The sequence below is a fragment of the Scomber japonicus genome, chromosome 13 (assembly GCF_027409825.1).
Source record: "Scomber japonicus isolate fScoJap1 chromosome 13, fScoJap1.pri, whole genome shotgun sequence".
Taxonomy (NCBI): Eukaryota; Metazoa; Chordata; class Actinopteri; order Scombriformes; family Scombridae; genus Scomber; species Scomber japonicus.
Window position 1 is genome coordinate 6,483,839 of NC_070590.1, and position 17,268 is coordinate 6,501,106.

At 38.7% G+C, this 17,268-nt stretch overlaps 1 protein-coding gene across 1 annotated transcript; it reads right to left on the bottom strand.

Annotated features, from left to right (window-relative positions):
• Positions 1 to 1,993: 1,993 nt before the first annotated feature.
• Positions 1,994 to 15,317, bottom strand: elmod1 (ELMO/CED-12 domain containing 1). Its single transcript, XM_053331769.1, has 10 exons — positions 15,301 to 15,317; positions 9,170 to 9,315; positions 8,254 to 8,282; positions 8,016 to 8,113; positions 7,641 to 7,770; positions 6,730 to 6,863; positions 6,486 to 6,554; positions 4,225 to 4,275; positions 3,620 to 3,753; positions 1,994 to 2,169 (listed from the first exon to the last, which is right to left on the bottom strand). The coding sequence occupies exons 1-10, from the start codon at positions 15,315 to 15,317 to the stop codon at positions 1,994 to 1,996; spliced, it is 984 nt and encodes a 327-aa protein (XP_053187744.1).
• Positions 15,318 to 17,268: the final 1,951 nt, after the last annotated feature.

The window sequence follows — 17,268 nt, forward strand, 5'->3', positions numbered from 1 at the left end:
ATTTAAATTATAATGATGTATGTTCATTTTATACGAGTTTATTCACATTTCATAATTGCATTTTTCTATTGTTCATATTTTTTAATAGATTTGGTCAAATAAGGTAAACTTGCTTGCAGTCTACAGTGTGAGAGCTGACAGTGACATCTAGAAAAAGTCATTTCTTAAAGGGAATGTGTCACAGTACACATATTATTTTTCCTATTTCCTACAGCTGGTGCATTGACTGGCCGGTCAACACCTCCATCTTTTTCACTTTTCACTATCAGCTCTTTTCTGTACAAGCAGAAATCACCTAATTCATTCTCTATGGAGCAACTCCGCATTCAGTGTTTCTTTCTCCAGTCTTCCCTTTCGGTAGAGATAATGACAGACGTTTGTTAAAAGCTGCTATGTGTAGCATTTTGGTCATTCATGCTGGAGAATATTAAGATTACATTCTCCGTAAACTCCCTGTGCTTCCTGTCACATCCTCCAGTCCGCTGTGTCTTTGGCTTCACTGGGAAGGACGAACATATTGGAGGATACTTTTCATAATGTCATTTTTCATCTGCCGTGAAGTAATTGAGCTGATTTCCTGCCAGATTTCGGACATTGTTATAAAGCGTTGCAGCAGCTGCCAGGACTCATGAGGACATTTGTTAACAGTAATTACACTAATGTCTCAAATTTAATGTGGCGATATTTGACAGCTGTTAAATGCTACATGTAGCAGCTTTAAATTGATTCCAGCTCAGAGTTAGAAAGCAAAAAAAAATAAAAAATCAAATCAAATAAAAATGCACAGGCACGCACGGTGCAAATAAATACAATAAATTCACAGAAATGTGCAGTGACGTGAATGTAAATTATTGCTTTGGCTGATACAACAGTGGACACAGTGTCACATTCAATGAATTAAAAGAGAATCAAACAATCGTGAATGTGAGCGTGTGAGAAACATTCATAATTGAATTTCTGCGTGGGGTCAAAATTAAAGGCAAAAACTTCTATAAACCTGTAAAAAAAAAAAAAAAAAAAAAAAATTTGATGTGATAAATATTTCCGAACATCATTTTGCAGGTTTATAAAACTTTAAATTTGAGCTTAAAAAAAAACAAAAAAAACAACAAACTGCAGCTGTGATTGTATAAGTTCTCCACATTCAGTATTTTGGCAAGGAGAAGTCTTCATGTTCATGTCACGCAGACGTAAAAAGTAGTACAGTACAATCTAGAGCAATTAACGAATACAGACAGAGCTAAAAGATGAAGTGGCCCCCCCTTGTGGTTTGATAGCTTTTGATTGAAGCGGGGGCCAAGCTAACATTTCTTTTACTCTTTAACATGATAGATCCCTTATAGCTCTTTGTTTTAAATACAAAACAATGGTGCTAACACGTTGATTTACCTCATGTCTGATAGCCTAAAGATGATCTCTACGTTACTTTCTAAAAGGGATTTTTTTTGTTGGAGGGTTTTGTTTTTTTTTGGCTGAGAAAGTAATTTTGGTTTGTTTGTTTTTTTAAAGAAGGGAACGTAACTGAGGTGTAACGGCTGTGATACAATCGTCATGAATCATTAAAGCAACAGATAACGATGAGTTGGTGACGTTGGTGTGGTGGTGCAGCCTCCTCATGCACAGCTACAATCGCTATGGTCATCTCTGATGCTGGTGGTCTAACGCTGCAGTGAGGGCGTAAGAGGCAGTGTGTATATGTGTGTGTGTGTGTGTGTGTGTGTGTGTAGTGTGTGTATTGATTGGGTGAACTGTTGGCAGTGACATGATATGATATTAGCTGGGACGAGATGGTCAGAGCAGAGAAGGGAAGAGAGTCTCCCCAGATGTTTCCAGCAGTTTGAGGATCCATCTGTATGTGAGCGTAAAGGGCTTTCTGATATCTAGTTGGCCTACCAGACATCCAGGGGAGACCTCTGAGGGGGGTAATAGGACTCACTGAGGGGTAGGTGGGGATGGGGGGGGGGGGGGTGTCACAGGTTAGGAGTATGTGTTTTTAGAGGTTGACCAGGTGGAGGTCGGAGGCGGAGAAGTGGGGACACAGAGCCATGTCTGGGTTCTTCAGCTGTCGCAGGATCCTCCGGTGGAACTTGGAGCGGACACGGTTGAACTCCATGATGTCGCTGGGATCCTCCTCGATCCAGAAACGGTGAAACTCCTGCATCAGGTAACCTGCAGCAGAGAGGAAGCAGTTTAGTACAAACTATTTTTAAAAGTACACTGCAGCCCGCAGCGTGCTGGCCAATTTTAGGCCCATCTCCAAGCTGCCTTTTATCTCAAAAATATTGGAGAAAGTTGTTCATGCCGAGCTAAAGTCATTTCTGGATGAGCATGATGTCCTGGAGGTCTTTCAATCAGGCTTCATAACCCTGCACAGCACCGAGTCAGCCTTACTACGGGTTTTTAATGATATCTTTCTTCTCTGGTGATCATGTAATTCTTGTTCTGTTGGACCTAACTGCAGCTTTTGATACCGTGGACCACAACACCCTAGTGGCTTGGCTACGCCACCTAGTGGGCACCTGTGGTACTGCACTTGAGTGGCTCAGATCTTATCTGGCTGACAGAAGCATGAGTGTGAGCCTTGGAACTTCAAAATCCAGCTCTGCTCCATTGCCATATGGGGTTCCACAGGGGTCGATTTTAGGGCCCCTGCTCTTCTCGCTGTATTTACTGTCACTGGGCTCCATCCTGAGAAAGCATGGCATCTCTTTTCACTTTTATGCTGACGACGGTCAGATATATGTGCCACTGAAAAAGAAAAATGCTTTCTCCCTAACACCACTTCTGGCATGTCTTGAAGACATCAAAGCCTGGATGGCGTTGAACTTCCTTAACTTCAACAAGAATAAAACAGAAGTGATGGTGTTTGGTCCCAGTGGCCTTTGTGAACCCCCTCCATTTGACTTGGGTCCTTTGGCAGATTATTTTAAGCCAACAGTCTCAAACTTGGGTTTTAAGATGGACAGTGATTTTAAATTGGATTGGCAAATTAGTGCTGTGGTGAAGTCCAGCTTTTTTCATATTAGACAGCTGGCAAAGGTGAACCCAGGCCACTGGGTGTTTGGTCCCAGTGGCCTTTGTGAACCCCCTCCATTTGACTTGGGTCCTTTGGCAGATTATTTTAAGCCAACAGTCTCAAACTTGGGTTTTAAGATGGACAGTGATTTTAAATTGGATTGGCAAATTAGTGCTGTGGTGAAGTCCAGCTTTTTTCATATTAGACAGCTGGCAAAGGTGAAGCCCTTCCTCACACTACAGCACTTTTAAACAGTAATCCATGCCTTCATCACATCCCGGCTGGATTACTGTAATGCACTTTATTTTGGAGTAAGTCAGTCTTCCCTCGCACGTCTCCAGTTGGTGCAAAATGCAGCTGCTCGCCTCTTAACTGGAGTACGTAAGAGGGAGCACATAACGCCAATCCTCTCTCCACTGGCTTCTTGTGCACTTTAGAGTCCATTTTAAGATTCTTTTATTTGTTTTTAAATCTTTAAATGGTCATGGACACAAAAAAACATCATAAACAACACACTGGTGTAAATCTCAGATAGGGTTGACTTTTTGTTGCAGAAAACTGAGAATGATTCACATAGTTGAACTCTTAATGAATCCCACTCACAGAAGGTCTGCTGGAAGTGCAGCAGGCTCGGCATCTCTGGGGCCACGTTGTACAGGTGAGTCTTCAGAGCTCCACTCACCAGCAGAGAGTAGGCCAGGTCTGTAATGTTGATGCCCACAATGGCAAAAGAGTAGCTGAAGAGGTGAGAGGGGATAAAAATATAGATGTTAGTTTGGGTTAGTTTAAGTTACTCTCATATATGACAAAGAAAAGCCAGCAGCCAGTAAATTTCTGGGTTTTTGCTTTAAAAATTACTAAAAATCATTTGATTATAAAATGAGTTGATCAATTAATCGTTGCAGCTTTACTCCTAAACATAAATATGTGAAACTGTATTTAGTTGTAATTTGAAGACGTCTGAATGATCTGAATCAATAATGAAAATAATCATCTTCCACATACACACAGTCACATGTAAACATCGGCTGGATCTTCTGTTAAAGCTGCTCTGCATTGAGGCCAAAACACACACAGCTCCAGCAGCAGTAACCCAGTTTTACACTCACACACACACACATACACATACACACACACACATACACACACACACACACACACACACACGCACGTGCATGTCGACACGCGGCACATGTGCAGATACTTACCCGATAGCTTTGTCGAGGTTCTTCTGCTCCCATTCAGGCTTGTTTGCCTCACTGTGAAGGACACACACCAGTTACGTACTGTCTACATGAATTCTGGGTAAAACTAAACCTTCAGACCTAAAGTCACAATGAAAGGCCAGTTTTTAGGAGCGTGTCTGTTTAAAAAGATACACGGCTATAATAGATTTTTTAAAATTAATTCATGTCACTTGGAGACATGGGACGTAAAATATTGTTTTGGCTTCATTGGATTAATTTGTTATCTGTCCAGCATGAGAGCAACATTATAGTGTTACAGTGTTGAAGTCTATTCCTCAATATTTAGTCCAAGTTTTTTAATATAATAATTGTTAAAGTTAAATACCAGTTTTAGTGACTATAAACTGCATCTTTATTATATTATATTATATTATATTAATTACATTTTATTTTATTGTATTATATTATATTATATTTTATTTTTTATTTTATTTTATTTTATTATATTATATTTTATTAATTACATTTTATTTTATTATATTTTATATTTATTTTATTTTATTTTATTATAGTATATTTTATTTTATTTAATTAATTATATTTTATTTTATTTTATTTTATTCTATTATCAACATTTGCTGTTTGCAACTTCTCAGACGTGACGATTTCAAGTTTTTATAAGTTATAAATTATGGCCAAAAATGTGCTTTGTGAGGGTTAATAATTACATAAAACTAACAAGCAAAAGACAAAAGCAATTTCTTAGTTCATTGTGACTTTAAGTTTGTCCAAAAGTTGTGTCATTTTAGCAAAACTTTACTTTACATACATTAGATGTTTTCCAATGCTTTAGTGGTAAAACTGCACTATGCAACCGCTCATATACAATCAAATCAATCAAATAAACATAATTTAAAATCAGACCCACAGCTGAGTGTTAACATAGTGCAGTTTTATATGCATCAAACAACAACTGTGCATGAAACATCAATCCAAAAAGAGAAAAGCTATGAATGCGGCTAAAAGCAAGTAACAATGAAAGAGTGAAATTGAGTACCTTTGATTTCTGTGTGTACTCCTACAGTGCGAATGTGAGAAACAAGAGAATGAGGCATGGGGCAGAAATGGAGGTGAAAAGAGATAAAGAAAGGGAGAATCTTCATTTGTGAGATGACAGCTCATTGAGATGCAGATGACCAACAACACAAGCAGCAGCAGCAGCAATCAATCAAACAGAATGAGTATAAGTAAGCAGGAAGTGATAATGCAGTGTTATGGATGATTAAGTGCAGTTTAAAGTTGTGAGGAACACCAAGTTTCTGGTAGAAAGGTGCTGTTGGGTAACTTTTTATTTTTGGCCTCTCATGAAGATATAATGTTAGCAAATAGTTGCTTATTTACACTTCCAGTCGAAACAAAGCAACATTAGCATTAATTTGGATTTGTGTTTCTTCCCATTTAACTAATTTAAATTAAATATTAACTCTACTTTTAGCTGTTTAGTTCTCCAACAGCTCCTGAGGGAAATATCTGACTTGTTAGCTGCAAGATGTTCCCCTTTTTTTTTTTTTTGTTTTCTCCCCACCAGCAGTCACTAATTAGATGGTGGTGGGGAAAAAGTGCTTTGTTGGCTTTTTGGGGCTGAGCAGGTAGCATACAGTACAGATGAGTGTTGGAAACAGGTTAATAAGAGAGAACAGGGCCGGATGATTAAAACAATGAGCTAAAAATACTGATTAGTGCAGGATTAAAAAGTGAGATTTCCTCTGATGTTCACTGCTGATGTTTCAGGAACATGTGACCTTACAGTTACTGTTGTCATGACGACATTCGTGACCTGCCAAATTTACTTTTTTCTTCCTGTTTGTTATCTTTTGTGTCCATTTTGGCGTCTGATACACTTTACTAATATACAGCATCTACAGGACTGACTACTGTTTCTTTTTCTGTAGTGATAGCCTGCTTGAACTTCCTGTCACAAGTCCGAACCATCCAAAAAAAACATGATTCATTTTGATCTGGAATTAAAACCACTTCTTTTTTTCAGACTAGGCTTCAGAAGAGGTTTTGCATCTGTGATTTTGGTGCAAAGTCCAAAAGTCTAGACCAAATCAGGCAGGTGTTGAAAGGACCCTAATCAAGTCAATGTATGTGATTTATTAAGCCGTTTTGAATCCTACTATTATTAATGTAACTGGATGTTCTACCAAATGACTTGTTCTGTTCCTTTAATGTGATCATGCATTTATAAAAAACTAAGATGAAGTCTGAGGCTGACGTACTTGTGCTTTGGTTGCAGGGAGTCGTGCAGCATCTGCAGAGCGGTAGCCTTGTCATGTTCTGCAAAATACCTGCAAGAGAGATGATGAGAAGCTTCAAGATAAGAAACACTCTGCATGTGTGGGTTATTCATTATTCTTGGATAAATATGTAGATGCAGATTATTCATGGGGAAGTGATAAGACGAGAAATTCAAAAATATCTTAAAAAATAGGTTTTAAAAGCGGCATCAGAGTGAGAGCTCACAGCAGGTTGTGCAGGCCCAGCAGGCCCATGCCTCTGAAATCAGTCTTGGGATCGCTGCCTTGGAAACCGATCTCACACCACTGCTTAGAGATGCGACCGGTGAGAGTCGTGTCAGGACGCAGCTCCTTCCATAGCTGCAACACACACACACACACACACACACACACACACACAGCTCAGTACAGTTAAATTATTACATTACATTGTAAAGTATTAATGATGCTACATGCTACATTAAACTTGGCATATGTGAGTTTTCTGAGTGTATGAATCTTTTAACACTGACTTGAACACTTTATAAACTGATCCTGCAGCAGAGTGATGAAGCAGAGTGATGAAGAGGAATGTATTGCACAATTAAGTTGTTGGAGGATATCCATGAAGCAGATTGGGAATCAGACTCAGTCAATTAATACAAAATGTAAGTTATTACAGCATTAATGGTTAATGAATACCAATTTTACACTTGCTAGGCTAAATCATGTGTTTCCTAATGTTAAAGATATTTGTGTTGTATAAGTGCCAAGAGGAAAAAAGGTACATTAATGTACTTTAATGAGACCAGAGATCACTGAACAGGCTCCGACTAGGCCCAAAATGAAGCTGCTAGACTTTTAACTAAAACCATTACTCCATTTTATCATCACTACACTGTTTGGGATTCATTTTAAGATTTCATTTATTTCTTTTAAGGCCAAACTGTAGATTATATTTCATTAAAAAAAACTAATAAAACTCATAAAACTCATTTTTATATCTTATTTTATGAGTTAGCTAGAAGTAATGGATAACTGGTTTGCAGTAAATAAATGGTGGATGTACTGGATGAGAGTCAGGATAGACCACAGGTAGGTCACCAGTGAATGAAAATGTTCGATTGTGTCTTCAAACAGCCTCAGATTGCTTTATACCTTCATCAGCATGTCCTCATGCTCGGTGTTTTCGCAATCGTAAGGCTCCCTGCGCAGTTTTTCCACCTCTGCCACCAGGCTCCTGTAGCCCACAATCTGCAGCAGACTGGCCTGCAGAGAGATGCTCAGCCTGGAGACACACAGGGAGAGGAAGGAAGGGCCGTGTGTAAAGAGGGACATTTGGATCGATTCATGCAGTGAACAGTAAAGAAGGGAGAAAGTGTTATTTATCACTGTCCGCAGCTTCACTGTCACAGCTTCTCTGAGGTTTTCAAAGTGTTGACACTCCAGTGATGATGAGCGTGCTTCGCGGACCACTAATTAACCACCAACACCCTTATGTAAGTAACAGAGATGTGTAATGTAGTGTCTCACTGTGGGTTGATGTCAGGGTTTATCTTCTTCAAAGCCATGATGTCGTCAATGGTTTTCTCCACTTTATCAGGATGGACACTGAGGGCAGACTGCAGCAGCTAGAGAACAAAAGCAAAAGAGAAAAACAAAAAGGGACAGAAAGGAGGAAGAAGAAGTGAGTGCAAACAGATTGAAGCTATGACTCATCTGCATCATATTGTAAAGAATATAGTTTACTCAGAGATTTAGAGGCTCTTACCTCATTCTTGGAGTACCTAAGAGACGACTCTGTAAGGAAAAGGATGCACAGCGTAAAACGACAGGACACAATAACTAATCACTATTTAGTCTCTTTAAAGAAAATATGTATTAATGAAATGGAAAAAAAGACTTTCCCAATCATTATTTTATAGTCCAGGAGAATAGTTTATAGAAAATGGAGAATACAACATGTTTGAATGCTGATTTTTGAATTGGAGATGTCAAATTTGTAAATGTGTATCAGCTACAAAAAAAAAAAAAAAAAATCATTTTATTTCTATTTTTGTATTCTGTGGGTCACATTAGGAAAAGTCTGTCTAAAAGTAATGTGTATAAGTTGTTTTTACAGCTCTCAAATGTACAAATTGGCCAAATTTGGATGGATGGTATGTAAGGGGTTAAGTAGAGTTTAACCCTTGTGTCGTCCTCCCGGGTCAAATTGACCCCGTCTGTTTTGACTGTTCCTTCTTTCCTTCCTCCCTCCCTCCTTTACTTCCTTACCTCCTTCTCTCTTTCTTTCCTCCCTCCTTTCCTTCCTCCTTCATCTCTCCTTTCCTTCCTTCTTCCCTCTCCTCCTTTCCTTCCTCCTTCCTCCCTTCTTCCTTCCTCCTTCCTTCCTTCTTCCTTCCCTCCCTCCTTTCCCCCTCCCTCCTTCCTTCTTCCTCCCTCCCTCCCTCCCTCCCTCCCTCCTTCCGTCCTCCCCTCCTTCCTTTCTCCATCCTGTCCTTCCTCCTTCCCCCCTTTCCTTCCCTCCTTTCCTTCCTTCTTCCTCCCTCCCTCCTTTCCTTCCTTGACTCAAGGACAACAGGAGGATTAAAGCAGGTATGGAAATGAAAACACCAAGTTCAAAAAGTGAAATAATGATGCGCTGGTAGCATTTATCTCCAAAAGTGAAGAGTGTGGGCCAGCTGTACCTATCTTGAGGGTCCTGCGGGCTCCGTGCTTGTTGTTGTAGCAGATTCGCTGCAGTTCGCAACGTCCCGTAAACTTCCTGGCGACAAACTTCAAGCCCCGCCACAGACATTTACAGTAGAGGAACACGAAGAACTGGGTCACCACTCTGTAGGGGAGAAGATAAAGATAAAGAGGGATCAGGATTAGACAGACAGGAAATAAACACAGATGTTGTATTTTGTACTTTAATACACAGCGCTGGTTATTGGGGGCATCTACTAGGTTGCTGTCCGATATCTCCAAGTTTTGGGGTTTTATAAATAAACTTAAGGAACACCTGCTGCATGTGTGGAGGAAATTCTCTCTTCTTAGTCTTAATATATTATAAGTGAGATAATAAAGAGTTGCAAGAAACTGGAGTCCAATTCCTAGTGTGTTAAAATGTACCAATAAAACTTATTCTGATTCTAAATTAAGTGAAATGATTTCCAGCCTTCTTTCCTTCCTTCCTTCCTTCCTTCCTTCCTTCCTCCTTCCTCCATCCTTCCTTCCTTCCTCCTTTCCTTCCTTCCATCCTCCCTCCTTTCCTTCCTTTCCTTCTTCCTTCATTCCCTTCGTTCCATCATTCCTTCCTTTCCTTCTTCCTTCCTTCCATCCTTCCTTCCTCCCTCCTTTCCTTCCTTCCTCCCTCTCATGTACCAATAAAACTTATTCTGATTCTAAATGAACAGTTTCAAACCTAATTTATCTTTGAGGAGTGTAGGGCAAAAAAAAAGTGTCTCTCTGCAGGCTATCAAAAAAAACACCTGATTTCTTATTTCCTATCTTGTTATCCATCTCACAATCCCTCAGATTTATATTTTGCCCCTTTGGGTGTTCTTAATCTTCCGGTTAAGCATCACTGGTAGAGAGAGCCTTCACCATCCTTCATGGTAACTTCCTGTTCCACTAGTTTTCACTGATCAATTCATGTTTAGTTACTAATGCATTGTGTAAATTAAATTATTCAAATTCTAATAATACTGCTCATCATTTTAACAAAGATATAAGTTATCGTGTTAGCATTCAACAGCTACAGCATCCATAAAGCTTTGACAGCATTTCCTAGAATATTAAAATAATATTTTACACTGAGAAAATAAAGCTCAACTCCAATGTCAGAAAATTCTACTTTTTACAAGATCATAACCTTTATTTATTTATTTATTCATTTATTTACTTATATAATCTCCCTAAAATGGGATGCACTGGATGTTGTAAGCGGGGGTGGGTTGGGGGGGTGTTCGTATATGTGTTCTGAGAAAAATCAAAAATTTTTATACTTATTTTAAACTTTTTATATTACTGTCTCTTTGTACCTTGTTCTCAATAAAAAGATAGTTAGGGAAAAAAAAGAAAAAAGAAAATTCTACTTTTTAAAAACATGTTTTTCTCAAAATTGCCCCCTCTATAAAATTCTTGCAAAAAAAAGAGTGTTTGATCACATCCATTCCCGTGTGATTTAGGCTTGAATTCAACATAAATGTATTTTTTTAAACACAAATAGCTCAAATAGGATAAACAGCTCATAATCACCGTTAAGAGTCAGCTGTATGAATCTACAAGTATGAAGATGGAAAAAAGGTTCAAGTGACAAGAGAGGAGCATGGAGGAGGAAGATATGAAGACAAGTCTGCTGCACTTCCTGTGTACCGAGGGAGACATGCAGCCGATCAAACAGTTCTATTTTTACAGGTGACACTGAGGATGAAAATGGAGACGTGTGTGTGTCTGGGGAAATGCAGAGTGACCCATAAAGAAGCTGTAGAGCCGAAATGATTTCTTTCCTTCCTTCCTTCTTTCTGTCCTTCCTTCCTCCCTCCTTCTTTCCTTCCTTCCTTCCTTCCTCCCTCCCTCCCTTCCTTCTTCCTTCCTTCTTTCTTCCTTCCTCCCTCCTCCCTTCCTTCCTCCTTTCCCTCCTTCTTCCTTCCTCCCTTCCTTCCTTCCTCCTTTCCTCCCTCCTTTCTTTCCTTCCTTCCATCCCTCTTTCCTTCCTCCCTCATTTCCTGTCTTCCTTCCATCTCTCCTTCCTTCCTTTCCTTCTTCCTTCCTTCCTCCCTCCCTCATTTCCTTCCTTCATTCCCCCCTCCTTTCCTTCCTTCCTTCCTCCCTCCTTTCCTTCCTTCCTTCCTCCCTCTCATCCTCCCTTGACTCGAGGACAACAGGAGGGTTAATGTTGTAATCTAAAACCTTTCTAGCACCTGATTTTATAACTAACGATCCATTATAGGACAAAAAACATTTCAAGATGTGCTCATTCTTCATCCTGCTGGGAGCGTCTTGGGTTCTTCTTTAAATCCCACACATCTATTATTGCAGCTTACGTTGGCAATGAAGCTGTGAGACTTGCACTTTAAATAACCTGCAGACTTCTTTCTGTGAGACACAAAGCAGTCTCTTACTCCCCCTCTTTGTTTGGTTTTGGTGTTTTTTTGTTTTGCAGAAGAGAGTTTACAACCTTTTTTCAGGCAGAAATAAATCCCTGTGATGCAGGGGATCACTGCGTAACATCATCTTCCATGTCAACAAAAAGGAAGATAGAAGCGCTGCACAGTCCTCAAGGATTAATTCCTCCTTCTAGGCGCACGGATGAGACTGGCATGTTAAACAGCTCATATAGACACACTGTCATTTTCCTTCAACCTTCAAGGAAGTGAGTGTCGAGCAAAAGGGGGTTGGGTGGTGGGTGGTGGGTGGTGGGTGGTGGTGGTGATGGGAGGAATTAGGGCAGTGGTCTCCTACCCTGCTCCTGAAGAGCTACTGCCCTGCATGGAGGTATCTCTCCACTCTAACACACCTGGTTCTAATAATCTCAAGCTCTGTGCTTCACTTTACCATGAAGCACAGACTCTAACAGTCACTGAAATACTGACCATAGCACTTTATGATTTTATGTTGTTGATATTCTGTTTGTCCTTTTTTTTAATGATGCTGCTCCTCATGCCTTTTAAATTGCCCCTCGGGGACAAATAAAGTGTTTTGAATTGAATTGAATTGAATGAAGTCATTATCAAACCCCTTGATGAGCTTCAGCTGCTTGATAACAAGTTAATACTTAGAAACAGGTGTGTAAAAAGTCTAATCTAAGCTAATTCACTTGTAAGGATATAGTACTACTACTACTACTACTACTAATAATAATAATAATGTGTCAATTGGCTATCTGAAGCCTGACCTGTCATGCCTCGTCTTTTCCTTTTCAGTTTACATTATTCACTATTTTATTTTGTTACTCTCATTTCACTTCCTGCCCACCTGTGTTTCCCACTTGTGTGATGATTACCTGGCCCCATCCTAATATGTTGCACCTGTGTCTGATTGTCTCCCCTGTCTGTGTAATAATAATAATAAGAAGAAGAAGAAGAAGAAGAAGAATCTATCAATCGGCTCACAAGTTGTGTGTATCTGAAGCTGACCTGTCATGTCTCATCTTTTCCTTTTCAGTTTACATTATTTACTATTTTATTTTGTTACTCTCATTTCACTTCCTGCCCTCCTGTTGATGTTTCCCATCCTAATATGTTGCACCTGTGTCTGATTGTCTCCCCTGTCTGTGAGTATAAAACCCCATGTCTCCTCAGTCATTCCCTTTTGCCAGAGCATCTTGTCTACAGCCTGCCTCATTACTTGGATTTTTCCCCTCTGCCCCCCAACATTGCTATTGAAGCATTTTTTAATCTCTCCTCATGTCACTAAATTGTACTTTTTGAGTCATCTAGCTTTAGATTCTGATCTGATCTTATTCCTCTTGTTTTGTAGATCTCCGTTATCATCCAAAAACTATTAAAAAAACATATTAATAAGCTACGCTGCTGCCCTGGGTGACATTTCTCTTCACCATGTAGAGATTTGTCATGTTGTTCAGAAACAGCTCAAAAAGTCTAATAACACCAATCAACTCTGCTATTTTGCCCTTCCTGTTTATTCAGCCTGTCTCCAAACTGTAAGGAAATGCAACACTAAATCAATACTCTGAAGCCAAAACCATTAAGGGTGCTGCATGAATCAATTTAACATCATTACTACATTCGTTTTAGCACATTATTGTAATTACTGTAAACAAATGCCGCCATCAGTGAAAAGAAAGAAAAAAACAAAAACTGGCAGCCTCGATCGGGCCTGTGATGCAATTCTTGGAGGACAAAGCAAAGGGAGTAATACATCACTAAAAAATGATCTCCGACAGATTGATAAGTAAGTGGTGAATTGTCCTTAAACATAAAGAAAAAGAAAGAAAGAAACCTTAAAATCAAACAGCCACTGAGGCACCAATAAGGAATGAATCTTACGCAGGTTTAAAAAAAAGTCCATTTCTTTTGGGTTATGTGGTCATCCTTGTACAACACAATCAACCCTTCCTGATGCCCACTGATCCTAAACCTGCCTACCTATATAAAATAGATTCACCCCAAGCTGCCCAGCACCTCCAAAATAAAAGCGTTAACCAGTACTCAAATGAACTAAAATAAAACTTATATCATAATTGAACTAATTTAACTATATTATTCAAAATAAACAGCAACAACAAATAAATAAATTAACATGTAATTATTAACATTTACAAGAACAATAAATAGCTCCAACAAATAGCACCAGGGGAATATGCAAGCAGCCAACTAAAGTGTGTGTATATATTGTTAATCGGGTTTTATTTTGAAAATATTACTGAAAGGTTAATGGATTGAATATAGACATATTTCTAAACATGGAGACCCAGCATTCAGTTTCTATTCACCACAAATCTGGAACAAACTCACAGTCCTTTTAAATCAAGGCTTAAACTTTTCCTTTTAAATTAAACTTGGGGGGGGGGGGGGGGGGGGGGGGGGGCTGTTCATTCATATTTTGCATTAAACTGTAGCAGTGCTGTACATTTTAGTCTCTCGTTTTATGTTTTTATTTAATTTTAGTGATTTTTTTTTGGCCACAGCACTTCTTGTTGTTGATCTTAAAGGATAAATTCACAGTTTTCATAAAACAAGGTTCCCAAATCAACAATAAAAAACAGGTTTTACTCACTGTAATCATTCCTCCTCTCCATACTCAAATGCTTTTACATTGTAAGTGATACAGGGCAAAATCCACAGTCTTTGTTTTGGGTTGAAATGTCTTAAAATGTTTATCTGAAGACAAATTGGGGCTTCAACCATCTGAGTTTGTCACAGTTTCATTCTTTTAAGGTTTCATGTTTCAACAGAAGGCCTTTCCTGTTGAGCTTTGGTCGAAGGATTATAACAAAAAGAGTAAATTTGGCAGTAAAAATAGTAACTTTGAAAGACATTGACTTGATTTAGATGGCTGATTTGAAGCTTCATATTAGCTTCAAATAAATGTTAAAATACATTTTTGCACTAAATAAAGACTGTAGATTTTGACTCCCATCACTTACATTGTAAGTGCATTATGAATGGATCGTCTAATGGTCAATATGGACAGTGTTTATATGGGCTCCTGACTGTTGTTGAAATGTGTGAACCTGCCCTTTAAACCAAAATCTTCCCCTTGCTCTTGTAGCCAAAGATCTGAGAAAACCACAGCATTGTATAAATGCCTGTATGTACATGTGGATTACAATAAAAGCCTTACAAATGCAGCAATCACTAGACTGATGTATAACCAATAATCAAAGTACTGTCCTGTTTAAAATAGCACACTAAAAATGTGTTTATACCTTATGAGATTATGGAATGAATTATGAATATATCACATTGGATTTGTGTTGGCAAAACAGACACAGATACATTTAGACTGAAATACACAAAGAGCAACAGAGCTGAACTATTAATAGAAACATCAGGGGAGAGCATTTGGTTTACACGTGCTCCATAATTAAGAGGCCTCCTCTCTAATCGACCCACTTGAACCAATTCTCGCCACTTACTGGCCACACAATATCATAATCGATGGGGAACAGTTTAAATGGGAGAACTGGGAATCGCTGTGTACAGTATGTGGTATAAACAACCCCCGAGGATGGGACAAACCTCCATTTATTATTTAAGATAAATACAGGAATAACGGTCTTGGAGGCAGTAGAGGTTTTAATCCTGAATTCCTGAACAAAACGCACATTTTAGCCATGCAGCTTCGCAACAATGGAGCGTCTCTTTACCTCAAAAAATGCTTCATCTTGGCCGCTGTCGCCCTTCAGGTGTCTTAAGTGGTGTTTTTTCTTCTGTGTGCTGATCACCTGAGAAGAGATAGAGAGGAGATGTCAGTCTGTGGTCGCAGGTTTTCTGGATGAGGCCGAAGGACCGGAGCTGACCGTGGTGCTGAAGTATTAAGGCGCATGTAATCTGCGTGTTTTCTGGTTAACACGGTACAACGACGCAGAAACACGCGCTATTTCCAAAGCTTATATGCGTTTTATTCACCATGCAAAGAGATATAACCCTGTGAAACGCGCATTTGTATTTATTTTGTATTATTGTGGCTCTGTCGTTTCGCGTCTTATTACCGAGGGCTCAGACGTGCTGCATAATCCGCAGCTACAAATGATTCCCGCACAGTCGGCTGCACAGTTAATCAGATCAATGCAATTATCTTTTTTCTTCTTCTTTTTCTTCTTCTTTTTCTTACCGGTTTCAAATATGCGGTGGCGAAACAAACGATGGGTTGCGGCGTTATGTCCTTTTTACTCGGCTACAGTCTTCTGCTTTTCCTCCATGATGACAGTCACTGACGGAGGCTGAGGAGGCTGAAGTCTAAAAGCTACAGCAGCAACAGCAACGCAGTGCAGAATACAAAGGGTCAAATCTTCTATCAGTAGAGGCATTTTTGGTCGATGTGTAGTTTCCAGTTCCTCCAGATAATCCGTAACCCTTTTACATTCTGTTCATATTCTGACTTTTCATGTTATTCCCACATAAAATCATATTTCTGAACCGCAGATCTATTTTTCATTCATAAAATACCTCATCAGTCATTAATAAACTAGTCTTTAACCCTTAATAAAGCTTCCAGAGTGTATCCTTCCCATTCACACACAATATTAAGGTCCAATGTTGCCTAAACAGGGAGACAATCATTATTATTGAATATTATTAAACATTTCATGAAGTATTTTTTCTTTTCTTTTTTAAATAAATATGAGACAACATTAACCCAGAAAACTCTTTTTGTAGAAATTTTAAGAAAACTGTTTAAATATTTCCATTTTGGTAAATTGAATGTTTTGACTGCTCTCAAATGTAAAAATTGGACAAATTTGCAATTTTGTTTTTTTTAAACAGTATGTTTAAATCCATGTAAGAATTAAAACACCTTAATTGAGGTAGGATCAAATGTTTCCTAATAAAGAGACTGTTTGACAATATTTTAATAATACAACTAAATAATTGCCTGAATTTTTGGAATTGGGTTTATACTTTTTTCCAGAGTGATTTAAAATGGCAGGAGTTGCTCAGTGGCACAATGTCAAAAACAATCCCTGGGAATCTCTTGGATAGACTGCACAACTACATGACAGTGTTTTATTACAAAATAAAACTCCTTGCAAAATACTAAATAAGGGAACTTAAAATGTGTTTCTCTTCAATCTACATTAATACATTATTTTGTCCACTTGGGGGCAGCAGAGTACACTGTAAACATCACTGACAGAATACAGTATTATCACCTTATAAAGTGGATGTGGTGAACATGTAACCAAACATTTACCAATTTACTCATCAATTGAAAATAGACTGGGACAGCGCACTATCCATACCTCCAATAGGGATTGAAGGCCCATATCTGCCAGCTGAACACAGTTATGGAAACTCTAGTAACTTCATCTAACTACACATACACAGTACTGGAGGACAGCCTTCTCTGTGTGTGTTTTAAACAGTTACCAATTTATTCATCCAGCAGACAAGAGGCAACATTAGCATTAATCAGCAGTCATGTTTCTGTCCACTTGACAATTTAACATTCACTTATAGATAGATAGATAGATAGATCCCAAAGGGAAGGCACAAAGGGTAAGAAAAATATGCGCACAAGTGTGAGTGTTTTTATACTTTTGTACTTTAAACTTTTTAGTCATTTATGTTCATCTTATCTCTTTAATGTTTAACTATGTTTCTATTATCTCTTA

Bases quoted from the DNA above. Each gene is read 5' to 3' on its own strand.
- elmod1 (XM_053331769.1), bottom strand. The intron at 4,276-6,485 runs GTACGTCAGCCT...TGTCCTTCACAG, and splicing joins TCCCTGCAACCAAAGCACAA to TGAGGCAAACAAGCCTGAAT. The intron at 2,170-3,619 runs GTGAGTGGGATT...TCTCTGCTGCAG, and splicing joins GCACTTCCAGCAGACCTTCT to GTTACCTGATGCAGGAGTTT.